The 20,791-nt window shown below is 40.6% G+C and overlaps 1 protein-coding gene across 8 annotated transcripts in view; it reads left to right on the top strand.

Annotated features, from left to right (window-relative positions):
- Positions 1-19,230, top strand: part of TTLL7 (tubulin tyrosine ligase like 7) — a 99,299-nt gene extending 80,069 nt beyond the window's left edge. For 6 of the 8 annotated variants that reach the window (XM_061630525.1, XM_061630524.1, XM_061630520.1 and 3 more), the window contains 5 exons: positions 690-770; positions 7,808-7,968; positions 9,923-10,096; positions 18,306-18,387; positions 18,817-19,230. In XM_061630525.1, coding sequence (XP_061486509.1) covers positions 690-770; positions 7,808-7,968; positions 9,923-10,096; positions 18,306-18,387; positions 18,817-18,876 — 558 coding nt within the window. In that variant the 3' untranslated portion in view covers positions 18,877-19,230. The remainder of the gene's footprint in view (positions 1-689; positions 771-7,807; positions 7,969-9,922; positions 10,097-18,305; positions 18,388-18,816) is intronic. The other 2 variants (XM_061630521.1, XM_061630523.1) reach the window with 1 other exon arrangement.
- The last annotated feature ends 1,561 nt before the right edge of the window (positions 19,231-20,791 follow it).

Here is a 20,791-nt window from a genome sequence, read left to right as displayed (position 1 = left end):
ATATGCTATAGTACTCTGCTGTGGTTTGCTACAATATAGGAGTTACTCTTTGGAGCAGTTTTTTTTCCTGATATTGATAACTTTTTGAAAGTTTGGTTCCTAACTTTATTGGTTTGTTGTCAACCTGTTCTCACACAATGGCTATATTTTCCTTCTGTTGTTGTTTAGATCCACAAGCAAGTCAGTATTGGATTATTTTTTTTTTTGTCTTCCTTTACTTTTACCTGTAAATTGGGGCATTTTATATAATCCCTCTCCCTTCCTCCCCCACCCACTATGGCTACCACCATTCCATGGTCCTTCAGCATAATCTTTTTCAGGAAGTATTTGCGCCATCTGGTGGCACAGTTTGAAATAGTATTCAGTAGAACTGCACATTCTTAAGGAACTTCAGTAATGCAAAGTGATTATTTTTTTAAAATACATCTATATGATAAAGGTGTGCTAATGAGAAACATTAGGAAATATGCCATTTGTGCCCTAACCTTATTGGCTAATTTTCAAACTGTTCTCACCTGTGCATGGCTACAGTGTTTTCTCCTTTGTAGTGGCTGGTGTTCATTCCCGTTACAGCAGACACATTCATGGAAACAAATCTCATTGTATTTGGACATATGGCACTAGCAGGGCTTCTTTTGAAGTGACACCATTCCAACTGAATCTTTTTTGGGGTTTTGTTTTTTTTACAGATTATGGATAACTGGAAATACCATAAGTCAAAAGTGGCTTCATATTGGTTAATAAAACTAGACTCTGTAAAACAGCGGAAGGTGAGTGGTATGTACTTCTCTCACTGTGTGATAGCCATTAGAAATACTTCTATCAAACATCTGACATTTATTCCACTTTAAACAATCATGGCTTCCCCCAAAGAATCCTGGGAAGTATAGTTTGTGAATGATGCTGAGACTTGTTAGGAGACTCCTATTCCCTTAGCTACAGTTCTCAGAGTGGTTTAACCGTCAATCCCTTTTCCCAGGGAACTTTGGGAGTGGTAGCTCTGTGAGGGGAATAGGGCACCCTTAACAACTCTCAGCACCCTTAACAAACTACCATTTCCAGGATTCTTTGGGGGAAGCCATGGCAGTTTAAAGTGGAATAATACTGCATTAAATATATGGTGTGAATGTGGCCCTAACTATGCCATTTTTATGGTTATGTCCTATGTGTATTTAACTTCTTTTAACTTGGTAGGTACTCAATATTCTTGCAGAGCAGTAGGAAGCAGTATGTATTGTGCCCGTTTAATAGGTCCTTTAGGTTGTCAAACTCATAGGCTCAGTTCAGATGTAACAGAAAACCATGGTTTCTTACTTCAAGAATGAACTGTGGTAGGCAGCAGGCTCACAGGTTTTCCTCTCCCTTCCCTTCCTCTGTTACACCTGCAAGGAGGAGACAGTTTTGATTTTAAGCATCAAATTTCAACAACATGGTTCCCCATGACATCTGAACCCTGGGAATTTTGGCTTGTTTAAACTCTTGTTAGTGAACAATTTAGAATCTGAAACCACAGTTGAATCCCGGCTTGTTCTCACTAACAAGAGTTTAAATAAATCCTCACGTTTGGATGTCATGCATAACTGTGGTTAGTTTAAAATTAGAAGCTTTCAATCTTTTCCTAATGGGTGCAAAATAGGAGGGGACTGAAGGAGTAAAGGACTGCTATAGTTTGTAGTGAGGAAACCATGGTTTCCCATTGTAGTTGCACTTAGCTACCAGTTTTTCCTTACATCAATATATTGAGTTAAAACATCAACACGCATTGTGTCATGAAACAGAAGGAGGTGTCACATTCATATCCATGCCATTCATAAGCAATGTAAGCCTGCTAGACTAGATCTGGGCATTGTGGAGTGTATCCCAGCAAGTAACTTAATTACAGATGGAACACAGGGGACCCCCTGAAAATGACAGCTTTTACCCATAACACAGAGATTTTTTCTTACTTTCTAGTCCTCATGGTTCTGTAAATCAGTTAAAAATGTAAGAGATAATTTTTTAAAGTGTTTGGGAAGCTGTTTAATACATTAAGTGTTCAAAATCTCAGTTCCTAAAACCTGTTTCAGCGCTTGTAACTAAAATTGTGTATATCCTATTTTAAAACCATCCTGGAAAGTAACTTTTATCATTCAAGATTATGTGAAAGACTTAACAAGTAAAGAACGATAACATCTTGTTTCTTGTCTCTCCCAACCAGTATGAAACTGCACTGGTTTTGCATAACAAACGTGAGAAATGATACTGGGAAAGAACCATAGTTCAGTGATAGCACATCTGCCTTACATTCAATTCCTGGGGTTCCAGATAGGGCAGGAAAAAGCTCCTACCTGAAACCCTGGAGAGCTGCTGCCAGTCTGAGTAGACAGTACTGAGCTAGATGGACGAATGGTCTATCTTGGTATATAAGGCAGCTTCCTATATTCCAGTGTTCCAATTCAGCCTGGTTTTTTCTTTTTGTTTTATTTGCCCATAATGCACCCTAGCACTGGCTTTCTACAGGCTTACACCAGAGTATTGATCTTGGAAATACTGAGGATGATGTTCAGTGCTAGTCCTACTCAGAGTAAATCTGTTGAAGTTAGTAGACATGGCTAACTTAGATTCATTAGTTTCAGTGGCTCTACTCTAAGTAGGACTTAGTTGAATACAACTCACTGAGACGTGAACCAGAGGTGCATCACTATAATCATCCATAATCATTGTACCACCAGCATACATTGCACGCTGCAGAGTAATAAAAGCCAACTATAGTATCCTGTCCCCAGGAATTGCAATCTGAATTTATATCGGCGTGCATAGAGTGTCACCATCCCGCAAACTTGCATGTTGAGGTTAGAAATTTTTCACTGATCATGCTGATTCCTTTACATCCCCACTTCTGTAGTTCTGCACCCTCTTCTGTAGTTCTTCAGAATTGCGCTTCAAACCATCCTATGCACGACTGTCCTTAAAATGATTCTATATTGTGTTTTCCCTGTAGAACACACACACTCACACACACATACACACAGACACGAGTCTATCTGCTTTCTTCCACTGCCAAACATAAGTGGTACCCCAGGCACACGATCTGGGTCAAGATGATATACTAGGTCATTACGGAGAAAAGCAGCACTTCTGCAAATGTGGATGCCTTTGTTCAGCTTGCAAAGACATGCCTGATGACTCTGGGGGCTAATATTACCTGAAGCACTGATGAACTCTTGACTTCTTTTGGCAGCAGTGACTTGCTGCAGGCTTCTTCATGTGTTTAATCCTAACCTCTTTGAGCAATCAGAGTTATTTTTAAGGATGCAGTTAAACAAATGGCTTAACGTTTGGCATTGACCCAGCAGCTTAAGATTTTCCAAATGTGACACATAAGTACAAAGCTGCTCTGAGAGGGGCAGAATACTTGGGAGGTGTGGGAGATAAGGGCAGATGGCAGAGAAAATAAAGTGGGAAGCTTTTTAAAGATTTCAGTTCAGGAGCATATCCAGTAATGGCCTAAGATATAAAAAAATGGAAATGGACTGCCTTCAAGTTGATCCCGATTTATGGCGACCCTATGAATAGGAATTTCATGGTAAGCGGTATTCAGAGGGGGTTTACCATTGCCTCCCTCTGAGGCTAGTCCTCCCCAGCTGGCTAGGGCCTGCTCAGCTTGCCACAACTGCACAAGCCAGCCCCTTCCTTGTCCACAACTGCCATCTGGGGGGCAACTGGGCTCCTTGGGGCTGCGCAGCTTGCCCACGGCTGCACAGGTGGCAGGGCATGTAACCCCTGAGCCACTCCCTGTGAGGTGATCTTTAGTTGGCCCTTGACACCCAGGAGACACGAGCGGGGATTTGAACTCACAGGCTCTGGACTTCTCAGCCAGGCTCTCCTCCCCACTGGGCTATACCAGCTGTTGTAAGATATAAAGTGCAGGCAAATATTCTGGCTTCAGAAAACTGGAGTTATCTGACAGATATACTAAATGCTCTATCACTTTCTGGTTTTATATGTTAGGGGCAGTGAGAGCTGAATGGCTAATATGCATAATGACTGGCCATTATGCCCATTCATCATATGCCATGGAGAATGTGCACATCATCTGTTCATGTGCACATTGTGCACATTACCTGATCAATACACACACTCTCCAACAAGCTTTGGTAAACAGGTACCTCTCAAAAGGATTTTGCACATCTTTGGGGCAATATGCATAATCTCCAAAACATGTTGGAGAATGTATATATGCTATAAGAATTGAATATACGTATTTCCCCAAGGTTCTCTCACGGTCCTTGAAAATATGTAGGATGTTCTTGTGATAGTTGTGGAAGCAAACCTCTGGACTGATGCATCTGTTCTACTTGCATGCAGAACCTTTAAGATAAACCACAGTTTAGTCGTGTAAAATGGCTGTGCAAGCAGGCCCTGCCCTCATAATCTGCCATTAAAAAAAGAGAAGGATCATATGAGCAAGGTATCGTTGCGTAGGCACTTACATGTGTTCACATGAAGGTTCTACCCAAGGGTGCACAAAACAGTTTTCCCTTGTAGTTTATGTTACCTGATTTTAGGTAATGGGGATTGCATTAGCTTGACTAGAATCTGCAATTCTCTACAAAGTTGAAAAGAAGGACTTTAAAACAACAACAATCCCACAATCAGCATATTGGACCTATGAATGACATATATATCTGTTGTTCTACTATTCTTCCATGTTTGGGCACAAAATATCCTTTCCATTTGCAGCCTATGAAAAAAGGTGGGAATCGCAGTAGAAAATAGGATTGTAAAAATGTTGACATGTCCTTTGTCCTTTCCTCGCCTGCTTGTCTTATAAGCCAACTTCATGCTTAAAAAAACAAAATATAAATTCTAATGCATTGTGTATAAAACTACCTGTGGTGTTTAGTCTTTTGTGCAGCCTGATGTCTGTCTGTATTGGTCTACGTAAGAAGTTAAGAAATGCTCATTTACTGCTCCTTTTTTTGCTGAATGCCTGCCTAAATAAGTTCCTCTTGGAATCAGAAGCTTTAGTTCAATTCCTCCACAATTAGCCTTACAGGCACAGAATGGTCCCTGCAATCATCTTACGCTTACAGTTTCACATTTTGATGTTGAGTGGAAGCTGTTGGTCCAGCGTTTAGCCTATGAACCTCTCACCCTCATTTACAGAAGATTGGAATTGATAAGTTAATTGCAGCAAGAAGTGAGTCAGTGACTTGTACTCAACATTGAAATGAATTGGAATAAAGTAGCTAGTATCCTAAGGCAAAGTGAGTTGATTTCATGTGAACAGAGTTTTAATTTATCTTCCAAGGCTCTATAAATATCCCCAGGGCTGATTCCTATGTCTAAGAGACACATCACCCTTTAAAGTGGTGACCATGTCACTTAGAGAACATTCCTATTTATGTCTACTCAGAAGTCCCATTGAGTTCTTTGGCACTTACTCACTGGTAAGTGTGTATTGAATTGCAGCCTTAGACATAGAAACCTCTAGCCCACAGTTACATTAAATTATGTTGTAAAATAACATTTTATGCATCGAAAGAGTAAGAAATACTTTGTGTGGTAGAAAAGATTTGATTGGATCCAGCTGGGTGACCAAGTTATACATTTTGTTGAAACACACAAACAGGGAAGGCAGTTTAGAATAATAAGAATAATTTCAGCCCTTTCCTCGCCTGCTTCTCTTGTAAGCCAAATATCATGGTTAAAAAGCAAGCACAATACAAGCATAAAAATATAGTATTTATTGCTATTTAAGATATCTATTTAGGCTTATTTTCCTTTAATGCTACCAATCATTGGCTTCATATGTCAGAGTTAGCCAATGTGGTGCCCTCCAGATATTGTTGGACTACAAATCCCACTGTCCCTGACCTGTAGCCACGCTGGCTGGGGCTGATGGAGGTTGGAGTCCAGCAACATCTGGAGGGCACCACATTGGTTATCCCTGTCCTATATAATGAAACAAAAGAGTCCCTTCAAGCTCTTGTCCCCATGAGGGACAATGCATCTGCACGGCATTCAGTAGTAGTGAAATTTATAGTTTTATGTAGCTTAAATAGAGAGCCTATAGTTTTAATCAGTTAAACTGGCTTGGGCACTACTTTAGCTGGAAGGTCAATATAGAAGTTTTGGAAAAAAACACAAGTAGATAGTGCTAGTCTGTAAAAGGCAGTTAAGGGTAGTTGCAGAAGAGGAGTGGCTCTCCCAGTGGGGCAGAGCCTCCCAGTAGCAACATCACTGCTGCTTACCAGGAGAGATGGGGCAAGGTTGGGGCTGTATGGGTGCACTGGTAGAACCAATCTAGTGCTTCCACTGGTGAGTCTGCATAGCCTTGAGGGTGCCACCATCTCTCCCCTCTTGGTAAGTGAAAGTGACGGGGCCTCCGGGAGGCAAATGCTATGCAAGAGCCTGACTGAGTGAGGTACGCTTGGGACAGAAGTACCAAAAACCAGAAATTGCTTCATTTATCTCCCCAGGAAGGTAAGCCCAGTTTCCACTTGTGCTTAAAATGCCAATGACATAATAATCAGCAAATTAAATACTGATGTATCATCTTTTTGCTCCTCTATGTGCCAGTCAGGCTACTTGCCATTTTTTATTATTAAAAAAGTGCATCATGTAATTCAGCTAGAAGTTCATTCCTTGCTTTATTTGAAAAATAACACACACCAATGCCACCACCATAACAGTTCCACATTTTTCTTTTAAGTTGAAAAACTACTCTGGAGAGGGACGGGAAGTTGGTCTCATGACATCACAGGGTCCTAGTCAATCAGTGCTGCGTTTCGCTGCCTTAGGCTGAAAAACAGGGTTGCCTCTGAATTCAATGTTTAAGAGAAAATGGTACATCTTAACAAAACAGGATAAGTGGGCTCACCACTCCAATTATGTAAGTCTGAAAACACCTCAGTGGGAATGGCTAGTAGTCCCAAAAATTCAGATGCACAATTCAGAGGAATCGAAGTGTGCTCAAAGTTAGTTAATGGTTCTATATCCATCTTACGAGTACCCCTTCCTTATCCTCAAAAAGTACTTTTGTTGTTCCCTTCATGAGCGGGTGAGAATAAAATGTTTGTACAGTATTCCTAATAAAATTTTGATGTGTTCTCATTTGTTTTTGATTGCAGGTGCTTGCTATAACAATGTGTCACATTTTAAAACCTACCCTCTTTTTAGTATTTTGAACATTTCCCCTCTAGATGCTTACTGGCACATTGAGAGCCAGTGTGGTGTAGTGGTTAAGGTGTTGGACTACGATCTGGGAGACCGGGGTTTGAACCCCACACAGCCATGAAGCTCACTGGGTGACCTTGGGCCAGTCACTGCCTCTCAGCCTCAGAGGAAGGCAATGGTAAACCCCCTCTGAATACCGCTTACCATAGAAACCATGGAACAAATTAAACCAGAACTGTCACTAGAAGCTAAAATGATGAAACTGAGGTTATCATACTTTGGACACATCATGAGAAGACACGATTCACTAGAAAAGACCATAATGCTGGGAAAAGCAGAAGGGAGTAGAAAAAGAGGAAGGCCAAACGAGATGGATTGATTACTTAAAGGAAGCCACAGACCTGAATTTACAGGATCTGAACAGGGTGGTTCATGACAGATGTTCTTGGAGGTCGCTGATTCATAGGTAATCGACTTGGGCACACAACAACAACAACAAATGGAAACCCTATTTATAGGGGTGCCATAAGTTGGGATTGACTTGAAGGCAGGCCATACTGGCACAGTATTTTTCCTTGAACTTTTTTTTAAGTATTCCTCATTTATTTATTTATACATTTATTTTCTTAATATCATCCTTTTCCAGGTTTTAGATATAGTGAAAGCAAGCATCCGTTCTGTTCTGCAGCATATCTGGAGAGTTTCAGATGTTGACTGTTTACATTTGTACCGACTTTTTAACCGTGTGTTTAATCGCCTGCTGTGGAGTCATGGCCAAGGGCTGTGGAACTGTTTCTGCAACTCAGGGTAAGAGCTGTATATTACCTTGTAACTCTCATAGTTTTCCTTAACGAAAAGCAATGTTCTTTACTTCTGTCACTGCTGTGGTTTATATTTCTCAGAGTGAGTTCTGGTAAATACTCTTTACTCACCAAAGGGTTCTCAGAATATTCTTCCAGGACTGGAATGAAGATGGGCTCAAAACTTTTGATGAGGATGGACCTGCTTGAATCCATAAGCATCTTGCCTTCTGTCTGATGAAGTGTTTAGAACTGCGATCAGAAAGATTGGTTGTTGCTACTCTGCAGCCTTACTTTTGCAACCTTCTAGAGCAGGGGTAGCCAACGAGGTGCCCTCCAGAACATGTTGCTGGATTACAAGTCCTCATCATCCCTGACTGTTGGCCATGCTGGCTAGGACTGGTAGGAGTTATAGCTCAACAACATCTGGAGGGCACCACACTGGTTACCCCTGTTCAAGAGAGACTAGAATCCCTTGCCTGCAACTCTGGTGCTTTTTACAGAGCAGTCATATGGAAGGCAGAGGGAATGGTGCTACTACTACTTATTTATGCTCTTCTAGGCCCATGCTGGCTAGGACAAGAGCTGTGTGTGCGTGTGATAGCTAGGGGGGAAATAAGTGTGCCAGCTCCAGGGCTGGCATATTATCCCTCCCTTCTTAGGAATGAGATGGGGAAATGGGATGTACAGGGTCCAAATCCTCCCTCAATCTACTCCCAATGTACTTCTCCAATGGAGGAGAAAGATTCCCATGCAGTACATTATCTTTTGGGAGACACAAGCATTGCAGTCCTAAACATGTTTACTTAGATATACAGTATGTTCCTTTAAGTGCAACAGGACATAGGAGCCATTTGCACCAAACATTTAAAGCAGTATCATACCACTTTAAACAGTCATGTGGCCTTCCCCAAAGAGTTCTGGGAAATGTAGCTTGTTCTGGGTTCTGAGAGTTGTCAGGAGGCCTCTGTTCTCTCACAAAGCTACAGTTCGCAGAGTGGTTTAACAATCAGTCCCTCTTAAGAATTGTAGCTCTGAGAGGGGAATAGGGAGGTTTCTTAACAATTCTCAGCATCTTTTACAAACTGTAGTTCCCAGGATTCTTTGGGGAAAGCACATCTGTTTAAAGTCATATGATATTACTTTCCATGTATATTACAATGGGGACTTACTCTATAATATGTGTTTAAATACTGCTTAATGTGAAAATGGGGTTCCAAATGGCTTAGGATTGTAGCCAAAGTAGATATACCATTTATTGGGCCAATATATTGGAATTTTGTTAGTAAGAACAGAGTGCAAGCTTTAAAACCTCACTCAACAAAAACGTAAGGGGCCCACTCTACTTCCCTCTTACTTTCCACATCTAGAATTCTCTTTTACTAAGTAGCTTGTTCAGTGAGAGAGATGTTCTGTGTATAAGCTCAGCAACAAGGATTCCTGCCAGATGCATCACTTTTGGGCTTTTTTTTCCAGGAAAAGGTTTTTTTTGTTTTGTTTCTTTGTTTCCCTCACAAACAACATAATGGCTATCCAACATGAAGATCTGTATTCTGGTCATGCTTTTGTTTAGCTGCTGGGTTGATATTCCATCAGAGACTTCAGATAGTTGCCTGAACCTTGATCACTGTCTTGCATTGCATTAAACACTATTTGAAAGGATGTCAGTAAGACATTTCTGTGCTAACCCTAAACATTTCTGCTTTAGAACCTTTAAGGCACGTGCTGAACAAGTAGCTTGTGGGCTTTTTTCAAAAATGAAGGTTAACTTACTGATTTGTGTTTTATATTTCCCACCATCTGCTGGTGAAATAGGGTAGTCCCTTTACTGTAAATGGGCAAGGTCATGCATTTATTTCTCTTCCTTCTCTGTGGCTCAATCCCTCATGTGGAGTAGTAAAGCTTTTAGATTGCCATTTGTGACAGAAAACATAAGGTCATGTCTGTTTCCATGCCGACAGGAGCTCCTGGGAGACGATATTCAGTAAAAGCACAGAAGCGGTGACTGCCGATCAGCTCCAGTGTTGCCAACGAATAGTAGAACTTTGTAAACAGTGCCTGCTAGTGGTTTACAAATACGCAACTGATTCTAGAGGGTCTCTCACTGGAATTAACCCGGACTGGGATGACACAAGGTATATACTACATTGACTTTGGCCTCATATAGTCCAATATTAAGAGCAATGCAGGATTGCAAGGATTTGGTTATACTGCTATACTTTTTTGCAACCTCAGGTTGAAAATTCAGCGTATCATGTATATAAAATATTCACATATGTACACACACGTACACACACACACATACATGCACACAGGGAGATATTTCATCTGAATCTAGCAGCATTCCATTCTAGCAGTTGTTGACAGGGCATAGTTCCGATCTGTGCATGGAGATCAACTAGTAGATTTCCATTCTGCTCATTTTTCCTTCACAAAGACATATTTACTATGGACCGTTTAAATTGGGTCAGCGATCTGTGGCCCTCCAGATGTTGGACTCCAACTCCCATCAGACCTGGCCAGTGGGTGGAGGTGATGGCAGTTGAAGTCCAGCAACATCCAGAGGGCCACAAGTTCCCCACCCCTGATTTAAATTAATGTGGAAGTCCATGCATTCAACAAATCAGCACTTAAGCACACAGTGACACCTGTGAAGCACTAGAGACTGTTTTGCCTGGTAGGAGAGGACTGTGAGCCCCAGACAGCCATTCTATATACTCCCAGAACCTAGTGTGGGACTCTGCCAGCCTTCTAGCTATACTCTTTGCCAAGTCCTGAAGCGCTTCTGCCACTTAAGGGAGTCTTTTGATGCAAAACCACGCCGAGCTATGTCTCTGAATACTTGAATCAAAAAATGTTTTCTTTAGAAGATGCTCCACATGCCTTTGGCAGCATGTGTATGAGAGTGAGGGCTCTTCCAGACATCCCTTTTATTGCACATTCATGATTATTTGCACTCATGATGGTACTGGGGCAGTTACATGTGATCCTGCTTTCTATACTGTTCAGACCTGCAATAGTTTTGGAGTGGATTCACTGCTTCATTTGCAATAGGTACATGTCCTGTAGCTTTCTGCTGAAATCTTATAACCTGTTTATACCACAGATGTTCCATGGGGAGAGGGTTGCTCTACTTTTGTTGCACTATAGTGCAAGACTGCAGTGATGCAGTAACATTGAGGAAGCATCGCAAAACAAGTAATAAAGTGGAATGATGTGTGGATGGTCCAATATAAATCCATCTCTGATACACTATTATTGCATCAGTGATATGTTGCAGAATACACCTGCAACAAAACACCAATCATCAGAGGCTCTGAGAGACGACGAAACACTCACAGAACAGCCTATACTGTCAAAACAACGAGGGCACTTCTAGACTTCCATATTTTTGTGTGAATCTTTCACACATTTGGGTAGATACTGGAATATGTCCTTTGCACAATAAGAGTGCACCTTTTGTAACCCACTACAAATATTGGGTACACTGCAATAAATAGAAATGGCTAAATATTTCAACGAATCCACTCCCCCCCATCAGTCTTTTTGCAATAAGAAGAGTGGTGAAAAACTACAGTGGAAAGTGCAGAATAACAACTGCTTGATGGCAACGTATAACCACTGCTAATTTTGTGAAAACAAATCTGGATGCTTATTCAATATATGCTTTGTGTGGCGCGACCTAAGTTGAAAACTAGCATAAGATGAGAAACAATGATAAAAAACAATAAATGTCAAAACAATAACCTAGATGGGTTTTTTAAAAAATGAGAACAATCAAACCAAAAAACAAACAAACCAGAACCAGCTCCCCTAGTAATTCACAGAAGAGCTAGCTGAAAAAGAAGCATCCTTACCTACCTTAAGATAACAGTGAGGAGTACTAGCAGGTGTCCCTTGGGATCAGAATTCCACAATACTTTGGATAAGTTGCAATAAAGGGCCAAATCTATCACTGCAGCTCTGCAGGCACAAACAGACTTCTACGTGCACAATTGATCTTTCTTTCCTGACCCCTCCAGCCCCTGCATGCTCTCAAAATAAGCTTCAGAGGGTTGGGGGACCCTCCAGAGCAGATTTTGGAGATGTGCAGGGTGGGAGAAGAAGAGGAAACGGAAGTTTTGTTGGCACTAGCCAAATCCTGCTGATGCAGCACTGGAAACAACCCAAAGCTTTTAAGATCTGTGCAATGGATTCCTTTCCATTACCTTGCTTTCTGTGAAATGTTCCCACCCTTAAATATCCAATATCGTAGTGTTGAATTTCCCTTTTCCATTTCTTGTTGGCAATTAACCACCCATATTTTGTCATTAGCTTTTCCTTTGGAAAGGAATTTTAATAGACACTCCTCAGCTCTCAGATCTTAAAACCAGATTCTGCTGTGCCTGCCAAAACACTCCTCTGCTCTTCCTGAAGGGAAAATAGATAGCCCTCTTGATGCATTGCCAAAGTGCTTTTAAAGTAGACACAGGAAGGTCTGTGTCTATTCTCTGCCCCCCCCTTTTCTGCACACAATACAGCTACACAAAAAGACAAAATTCAGTTTAGTGGATTTCTAACTTGAAATGATCAAAATCAGATTTTGGTAATGACATGCCTGTCTCATGTATAAATCAGCCCTTGGAGAAGGGGCCATAGCTCAATGGTACCACACATGCTTTGCATGCCTAAGGTTCCAGGTTCAATCCCTGGCATCATCAGTGCTTGGATAGCTCTTTCCTGGAGAGCTGCCACCCATTGAAATAGACAGGATAGGGCTAGAAGGACCAGTGGTTTGCTTCTGGATAAGGCATCTTATCTTTGTAAGTCTTGATTTAATGGTCTTAAAATGTGGGGTTTTTCACATGAAACTAAAATCTTATAACTCAAAATCCATGCAACACTTGTAATTTAGGAGGTTTTTTTTTTTTGCAGAGTTCATAATGCCCTGCAACATTGCATCATTTTGAATACAGATTTATTACTACTCAGTTATCTATGTTGGTGCAGATGATACTTTTGTGTGCAGGGACAGGGTGAATGATGATCTGATCTGTCCTTGAGTGGCCTTCCCTGTACAAATATGTGAATGACACACATCTGCGGTGCCTGAAGAGCTGGCTTTTTAAAAGCAGTATAGGCCCGTTTTGCACCATGCTATTATATACTGAACTTTTTCATTCCTGTTGTTCCAGTTCATGGCATCAGCCAATTCATTCTGCATAGCTTCTCAGTTCCTGTCTTTATTAATGCATCCTTATCTCTTCCTTCCAAGATGCTTCCTAACTTGGTGCCATTTGCCAATTCCATGAGCACCCTTGCGTCCCTGTTCACTATGGCTAATGAAAATCTTTAACACGGTAGAATTCATCCTGAGGAATTATCAGTTATTCTTTGTCTTTTGTAGCTGAATGTCTGCATGTTGGGAGAATCCTTCTCCTCTCCCTTTAGTCAATTCAACTGAGGGCTATTTCACACACTGACAGGAGCAAACTCAACATACTCCCCGTTGAACATGCAGTACACTCAGTTGGGAGTTGTAGCCACAGCTCCTTAGCATGTGTTTCTATAATATATTATACACATTTGCTGCATGTTACATTTTTACAGTTTTAGGTGTATACTTTTTATACCTCAAGAATGTAATGTGTGAAGTAGCCATCAAGACAGCTGCTTTTGAGCATATGCAGAGTGTCTCTTCTCCCCCCCCCATCCCAGTATCCCCAATCAGCTCCCACGTTAAGTGAGTTTGAGCCTTGGCACCTCTGATGTTAGCAATTGTACCTCTGGAAGGAGCAGTGCGTGACTGTGACAAAATGGAGCTGTAAAAATGATGCTGATGTAAAACGAAGTTCAGCCGGTGACATCTGAAATTTGGAGAACCAGTGATTTGTGACTTAAAAGCGCTGAAATGAAGAGCTATATCTTGTGTTGCTTAATGTTCCTGCCTTGGCTATTTGGGAGCCTTCAGGGCAGCCCTCACACCTTTGTAATTCCAGCAGGTAACTGATATCTTCAATTCCTATAGATTGCATCTGTTTGCTAAATAGGATTACTGAATGCAGAGTGCAATCCAGAAGTCTTAAAAAGCTGGATCGACAGCTTTAGTATTGTTTGAGACAATAGGAGTTGGACCAGCTTCTTGATATCTGAAACTTGCTTGCTGTATTATCATGAAATTGTTTCCACCAGTGTAACATAAATTCATTCCAGCTGGAAAAAGAAATATTTGGTAGGGCAGAGAGATCTCTGCAGCGGCAAAACTAAACATGTGCACTATTAATATGTTATCACAGTAGAATGGTAAATTTTGATCAGCTATGACCAAAGCTTGTTCTTCTTTTTCATCATTAATGTAAAAAGGGAATTGTTTTAATGGAAATAATGTGCTTAGATCAAACAAATCAATCTTACACACTGTAGCTAACCATTATCTATTGGCAAAAAACATGAAGGTAACTCTTGTATTAAATTGTGCCTGATGAAATCCCAAGGAAGAAGGTTCCTTCACTTGTAAGGACATTGTAATTTCTTAAATTTCCCCATTTATTTTTTATTATTATTATTTATTGTCTTTATTTTTACCCTGCCCTATTTTCCAAACTGGAACTCATGGCGGCTTCCAGATAAAAATACATATAATTAAGAACATACAACAATCTAAAATAAATAGAATTAACTATTTGCAATATTCAAACCGTTTTACAGAACTCCTTTCCCCCCTTTTTGATACAACTCAAAATTTCTTCCTAACCCAACAACATCAAAATGAATACGACCATTCCATTGGCTGTGGTGGTATTTAATGGCCTTTCAATGCACCTTTAGGCACTAACTCTGCCATTTTACACCTTTCATTGGATTTGGTCTTAGGAAGGAAACCTTAAATGTACACAAAATCCCACTAGAACAGGTCTTTGTTTGCATTACATTCATTAGAAGCCTTTGGTAGCAACAACTTGACCAAACAAACATCATACGCTCTTACAGCATTGCCTTGTAATTTTGTAGGATTAATCTTCATAACCGTTGTGGAGTGTGCCCAGCATTCATTCATCAATAGAGTCCTATAGCATGATGTAACTCTTTCTAAACAGTGTGCTCTATTATGTGCTGTAGTTGTAATCAATTCTAGCATAATGCGTTGCTCGTTATGCAGCTTCCACTTAGTGTAGGTGTTATTTTTATGTACTTTTAGAGCATTTATCTAATAGCTGCCAGTAATTATGGTACATCAGTAATGGGAAATAGATTAAAGGGTGATTATTAGACAATTCATGATAAATTATTGTTTGAAGGATTTTATTCAAGTTCTCCTTCTCCTTATTGCCTGCTTTTTAAGCAAATAAATCAGAGTAGTCATTGATGAATGGCAAATTAGCAGTTTGCTAAAATCATAAAAATGAGGTGGTGGTTATGTCACAACTTCATTAAATAAGAGTCGGATGTACTAACATGTGTTAATGGTGTTTTTGGCATGTAGGGTTTGTGCAGACCATTTTTTTTTGAGTAATGGAAACTACTTGCCCCTTGTCCTCCTCCCTCACCCTCTTGCAGCAGCAGTAGCAGCAATATAAAGGGAGACAGAAGCCTGATTGCCCCCCTTTTAAAAAATAAAATAAGGCAGGTGAGCATTCCAGGATGAGAGAGAACTGGAGGGAGGATCTTGAATTGCAAAGGGGGTGTGTGTGTATTTGTGTCTGTGTGTGTGTATGTAAAATACACACACACATACATATATATACCAAATGTATATATTCTTATTATAATGGCTCATGTGGTACAAGGTGTTTGTTTTTTAAAGATTCAAAAAGCAGTATGAAATTGTGTAGGCATGTGGTGGGGATGGAATGATGCCAGGCGTTGTCCCAAAAGTTTACATGAAAGTGGTAGAACTAGACTACACACCTCAAGGACAAGTAACACTGAATTTGTGGTTTGGGCACAAGGGGAAAAGGTGAATTATTTCACTAGAGGGAGAAAGAGATATGTGTCCTGGAGGGAATTATCTGCATATTATTTGCATTCACTTTAACAAAAATGGTAATAAGTGCATGATGGATTCCCAAAGGCTGCTCATCTCTGCAAGCCCTTGACGTTGAAACTAGCAAATTTGAGAAGCATTTCCAGAATACAGAAGGATTTAGATAAGGCCATTCAAGTGTGCAGCACTTACTGCATAAGCATTAACATTCACACGCTGTGAGGAATTCATCGTTGCATACTTGGTGATGCTGGCTCTTGCTGTAAAGTAGATATCAGGTGTGGACTGACTTGGTTCTGTATTCAACAAATACGTTGCTGCTGTGTTGTTGTTTATAAATCCCCTCTTCAGTCTCGTCCTGTCAATGTCCTGTCTCCCACCTTCCCTTCTCCAAGGGGGAGTAACTTACACTTGCTGCCCTCACTTGCCTTCTAAATTGCTTGACCCATCTCCACTTGGATTCTTGCCCCATTATTCTCAATTTAAAGATTGTCTACATGTTGAGAAGCAGCACGGGATACATCTCTCTTGGGATTATACCACTTTGAGTGAGGATGAGAGGTGTCTCCATCTGCCACATTTGAAACTGCTCACATTCAGGAAGTTAGTACATCAGGGAGAGGATGAACAGCTCAATCCTATGCATATCTACTCAGAAGTAAGCCCAATTGACTTCAGTGGGACTTACCTCCAGGTAAACGGCTATGGGATTGCACCTTAAGTAAGCATCCTTTTGCTGGTCCTCCATTTACAGAGAGTTTTGTGAAACATGAGAATCCCCCCTTTCCCCCCATATTAGCTTTAAGAACTTTAGGTGCAATAATTACATGCACATTGGCCTGTGTTTTTATGGCCCTGGAGACAAAGTTTAACTGAAGGCAAGATATAGCAACAATGTACCTAATCTTGTATTTGCAAACACTTTTTTGAATTTCAAATGCTGAACTTTTCAGATGTAAAGCCAACTTTACATTAAAATCAATGCAATACAAAATGCATTAAATTCCTTAAAATTGCAATTTTGCTGAAAAAATATTTGGTTCTGCTGTATTCTTCAATGCTTTCTTCAGAGAGATGAAGGAAATACGACAAATACAGAATTTGGGGCACATCCCAGAGAAAGGTAGGCATGCTAGAGTCCCCTAAAAACAATGGAAGTGTAGCATTTAACTGTACCCTTGAACCCCATTTATTTGAGGGCTTCTTTGTATATGTTTCTCCTAGAGATACAGAGTTGTAGTGGCAAAAGTGTTGGCCATGGACCAGGGAGACCTCAGTTCAGTTCCTCACTCAGCCATGAAGCCTACTTGCTGTGTCAAGTCGCTACTGTTCAAGCTTACTTACCTGTCCTTCTTGTGAGGAAGAAATGGGGGGGGCTATGTATGCCTCCTTGAAAGAAGGACTTGCAATAAATAATGAATATAGATATAGTAGGGAAAGGGGTGCATACAGATGAACCATACTATACACAGGGAGAATGATGTAAATGTACACTCCTTCTCTATGCAGACATCCCATGATTATCATCTGAGCATCATTACATTCCACGTACATCAGAGTAACATGAGAGACATAATGACAGCCTGTATATTACTGCCTGTTGCTGTGTATCACAGCCACAAGAGCAAGAAGATGGCCAGCATCCAAAAACGTTATGCTCCTATCATTCCGATCACAGTGGCCCATGCATTCTACTCAATCCCTTTGTCACCAGTCAAACTTGCTTGCCTGCTATATTCACCCAACAGTACAGACACAAACATACCAATCAAAAAGACCAAAGAAACACAGCTGTTAAATGTACATGTACGATTTGTATGTAGTTTATATCAGCCTTCCCCAACCTGGTGCCTTCCAAATATTATTGGACTCCAACTCCCATTGTCACTGACCACTGGCCATGCTGGCTGGCACTGATGGGAGTTGTAGTCTAAAAGGTCTGGAGGGCACCAGGTTGGGAAAGGCTGCTTTATAGGAATAACCATGAAAGCATGTGCAACTCTAGCTCGCACCTTTTGGTGGAGTGTTATTGAATGTGCAGGGGTTTATTGGTGTTTTGGTTCATGGATGCAAACTTTTGTGTGTGTGGTGGGGGAGAGTAATGGTAGGAGTAACCTGTGGTTCTCCAGATGTTGTTGGACTCAGCTCCAGCCACGATGGACAGTGATCAGGGAAGATGGGATTTATAGTCTAGCAACATCTGGGTTGTCAGAGGTTCCCCACCCTTATAAATTATGTGCATATCCTGCAAAAAAAGATGAATTCCCTAACTTAAAGACTGAAAGGCAGGCAGGGCAAGAACTGCAAGACACACCTCTCGTAGACATTCAGAGATTCATTTATTAATCAGCTCCTCAGTAAGACTTGTCTCCTTGGGGTAGAAGAAGCATGCTGCTCCTGCATTCAACCTGCCGATGTCTACAAAGGCTGCAGATGGAATACAACTTCACAGTTGGAGACCAGGTACATGTGTTGCAGAGGCTGCCAAATCAGGATCACACCAGGGTGGGAAAAACCAAGCCAACCTCTTTTTTTAAAAAAAAAACACACCCAACAATAATGGATGGTTGGATTCCACCTAGCGTGTGGCCATGCCTGTGTGACAACCATATCTTCATCTTCACGTATTTGAAAGCTGTAGCATCCTGCCCTTAGATGCACCTAACGTTCTCTGGATTACAAATCACAATGTCAGTAAAAGAGTACCTTTATTAGAGCCTCCTAATAGGTAAAGGTATTATTTTACTGATGCTGAGAGGGTTGTTTCGTTATAATGGACCAATATACACCCCTCTATTGTTCACAGATACTGACTTATGTATGTGTTTATGTTACTGAAATGAAGCTATTTGTTGAATTCTTGTGCTTTTCTTTTCCATTTTTTTCTTTTAGATATTCACTGCCAGGACCTTTGCAGTTCATCATGAAACCTTCCACCGGTTTTGGATGTAGCTCATCTGGAATGACTCGCTCTATTTTGTTTACACCTAGCTACGACCACTCATGAAACAAAAGGGAATGTTGTTATATATAATGGGCAATTTAGTTTATTTTATTTCGTCTCAGTTTCAAATGCGATGGAACTGAATCTAGGCACTGTTATATATTTATTACAGAATATAAAATGTAGCTCAAAAAACCTGCTGTAAACACTTCACCTTTCTGGAAATGTAATAAACCTTATTAAAATGTTTACAGCGAGATGTGAGTAGTCAGACCTTGATAGGTTTCTAAGTAATTCCTCCCTACAAAATAATAAAAATAATAATAAAATGCTGCAGAGTCTCTAAGGTTGCAATCCTATACTAAAGATCTGGCTGAGGGGCTTTAGAAATCCCAGAATGCCAATGGAATAGCAAATACACTACTGACATACAGATACACCAGGTGAACTCCCCTTGTATGCTGGCAGAACACTCTGCAGCCAATAGGGATCTTTCAAAATTCTCACTTACCTGAATTTTGCAATTTAGTTCTTCAATGAACCAGTGTTTCCAAAACAATGCATATTGTTGCATAACAATGCATTTTAGGGGAAAGTGTGCATAAAAGTGAATATATTAGTGAAAATAACATACACAAATCCATTATATTAGGAGAAAATGATCGCACAAATGTGTACATGAGTCAGAATTGCATACAAAAATGTGTTTATTACAAGAAATTCACAGAAAAATGCGGATGAATTTTCATGAGGATTCTTTTTGGGGGAAAATGAAAATTGCTATAAGAATGTAGAGAACTGGAAAAATGATTGCAAAACTGAGAAACTGTGGAAGCCATCCAACCCTAGCTGGCAAAGCCATTCCACTGGCAAAGGGCAGGGCAGAGATGTAACCAAGACATGAGCAGCTCAGGGTATGAGCAGACTTAACATCATATTGTATACTCCTGCCCATGACCAGACCCCTCTTTGACAGTGCACTGTACAGCAGCCCTTGGCACAGGCAGTTTCTCTCCCACTGACTTAGAAGGGAGAAAAATAGAAAAATTGCTGCTCCCATGTTGAGAACTGTGACAGAGTAGAGCAACCATGTTGGTTGCCCTCCAGATTTGTTGGACTCCATCTCCCATCAGTCCCAGCCAGCATAGCCAATAGTCAACTTCTGGATGGAGACAACTCCTGTTGGCAAGCCCTGAAGTACTAGAATTGGTGTAACTCAGCACCCAATCACAGCACACTGCCACCAGTATATAATCCCCATGCAGGGAGCCCACAACTCAAACAATAGGTCTATAGTTTAGGATTGCCAGGTCTCCAATTTTTGCCTGGAGGTTTTGGGGTCCTGTCCAGGTGAATCACTTCAATCTCCATACTCTTAGTTTTCATTTTAAAAAAAATTAAGTGGTGGTCTGGTTCAAGAGGTATACACCAAAATGTCAGCCCTCCCCCACAACTTCTGTTAGTAGCGGCTACACTAATCCTCACCCTTCCAGGTTTTTAGGTAATAAGTGAAATCAGGGTTGAAGCTTTAATCCTATACTCACTTTTCTGGGAGTAAAGTTACAGTGCTAATCCCACATTACTGGGAGTAAACCCTATTGAATTCAGTAGGATTTAGTTCTGAGTAGACATGGTTAGATCGTGCTGTAAATCAATGAGACTTTTGAGTGAACATAGCAAAAGATTGTGTTATAAATCTTTCTCTCCCTCCAATCCTATTTTAAAGCAATTAGGCAAGGCTTACTTAGGTGTCACTGCTTTTATTTGGTAGGAAACATACTTTTTTTAAAGTTCTCAATGACCAACTGGTTATGACAATAAACTATTATACGGGATGTATGTATTTTTACATCTCTAGTGTGTGTGTGTATGGAGTCTTTCCCACAATCTTGTGAGGTATGGTTGCCAATTGGAACCCAAGGC

This window comes from Rhineura floridana, chromosome 6, assembly GCF_030035675.1.
Source record: "Rhineura floridana isolate rRhiFlo1 chromosome 6, rRhiFlo1.hap2, whole genome shotgun sequence".
Taxonomy (NCBI): Eukaryota; Metazoa; Chordata; class Lepidosauria; order Squamata; family Rhineuridae; genus Rhineura; species Rhineura floridana.
The sequence above is the reverse complement of the archived record's forward strand: the minus strand, read 5'-3'. Positions and strand labels throughout refer to the sequence as shown.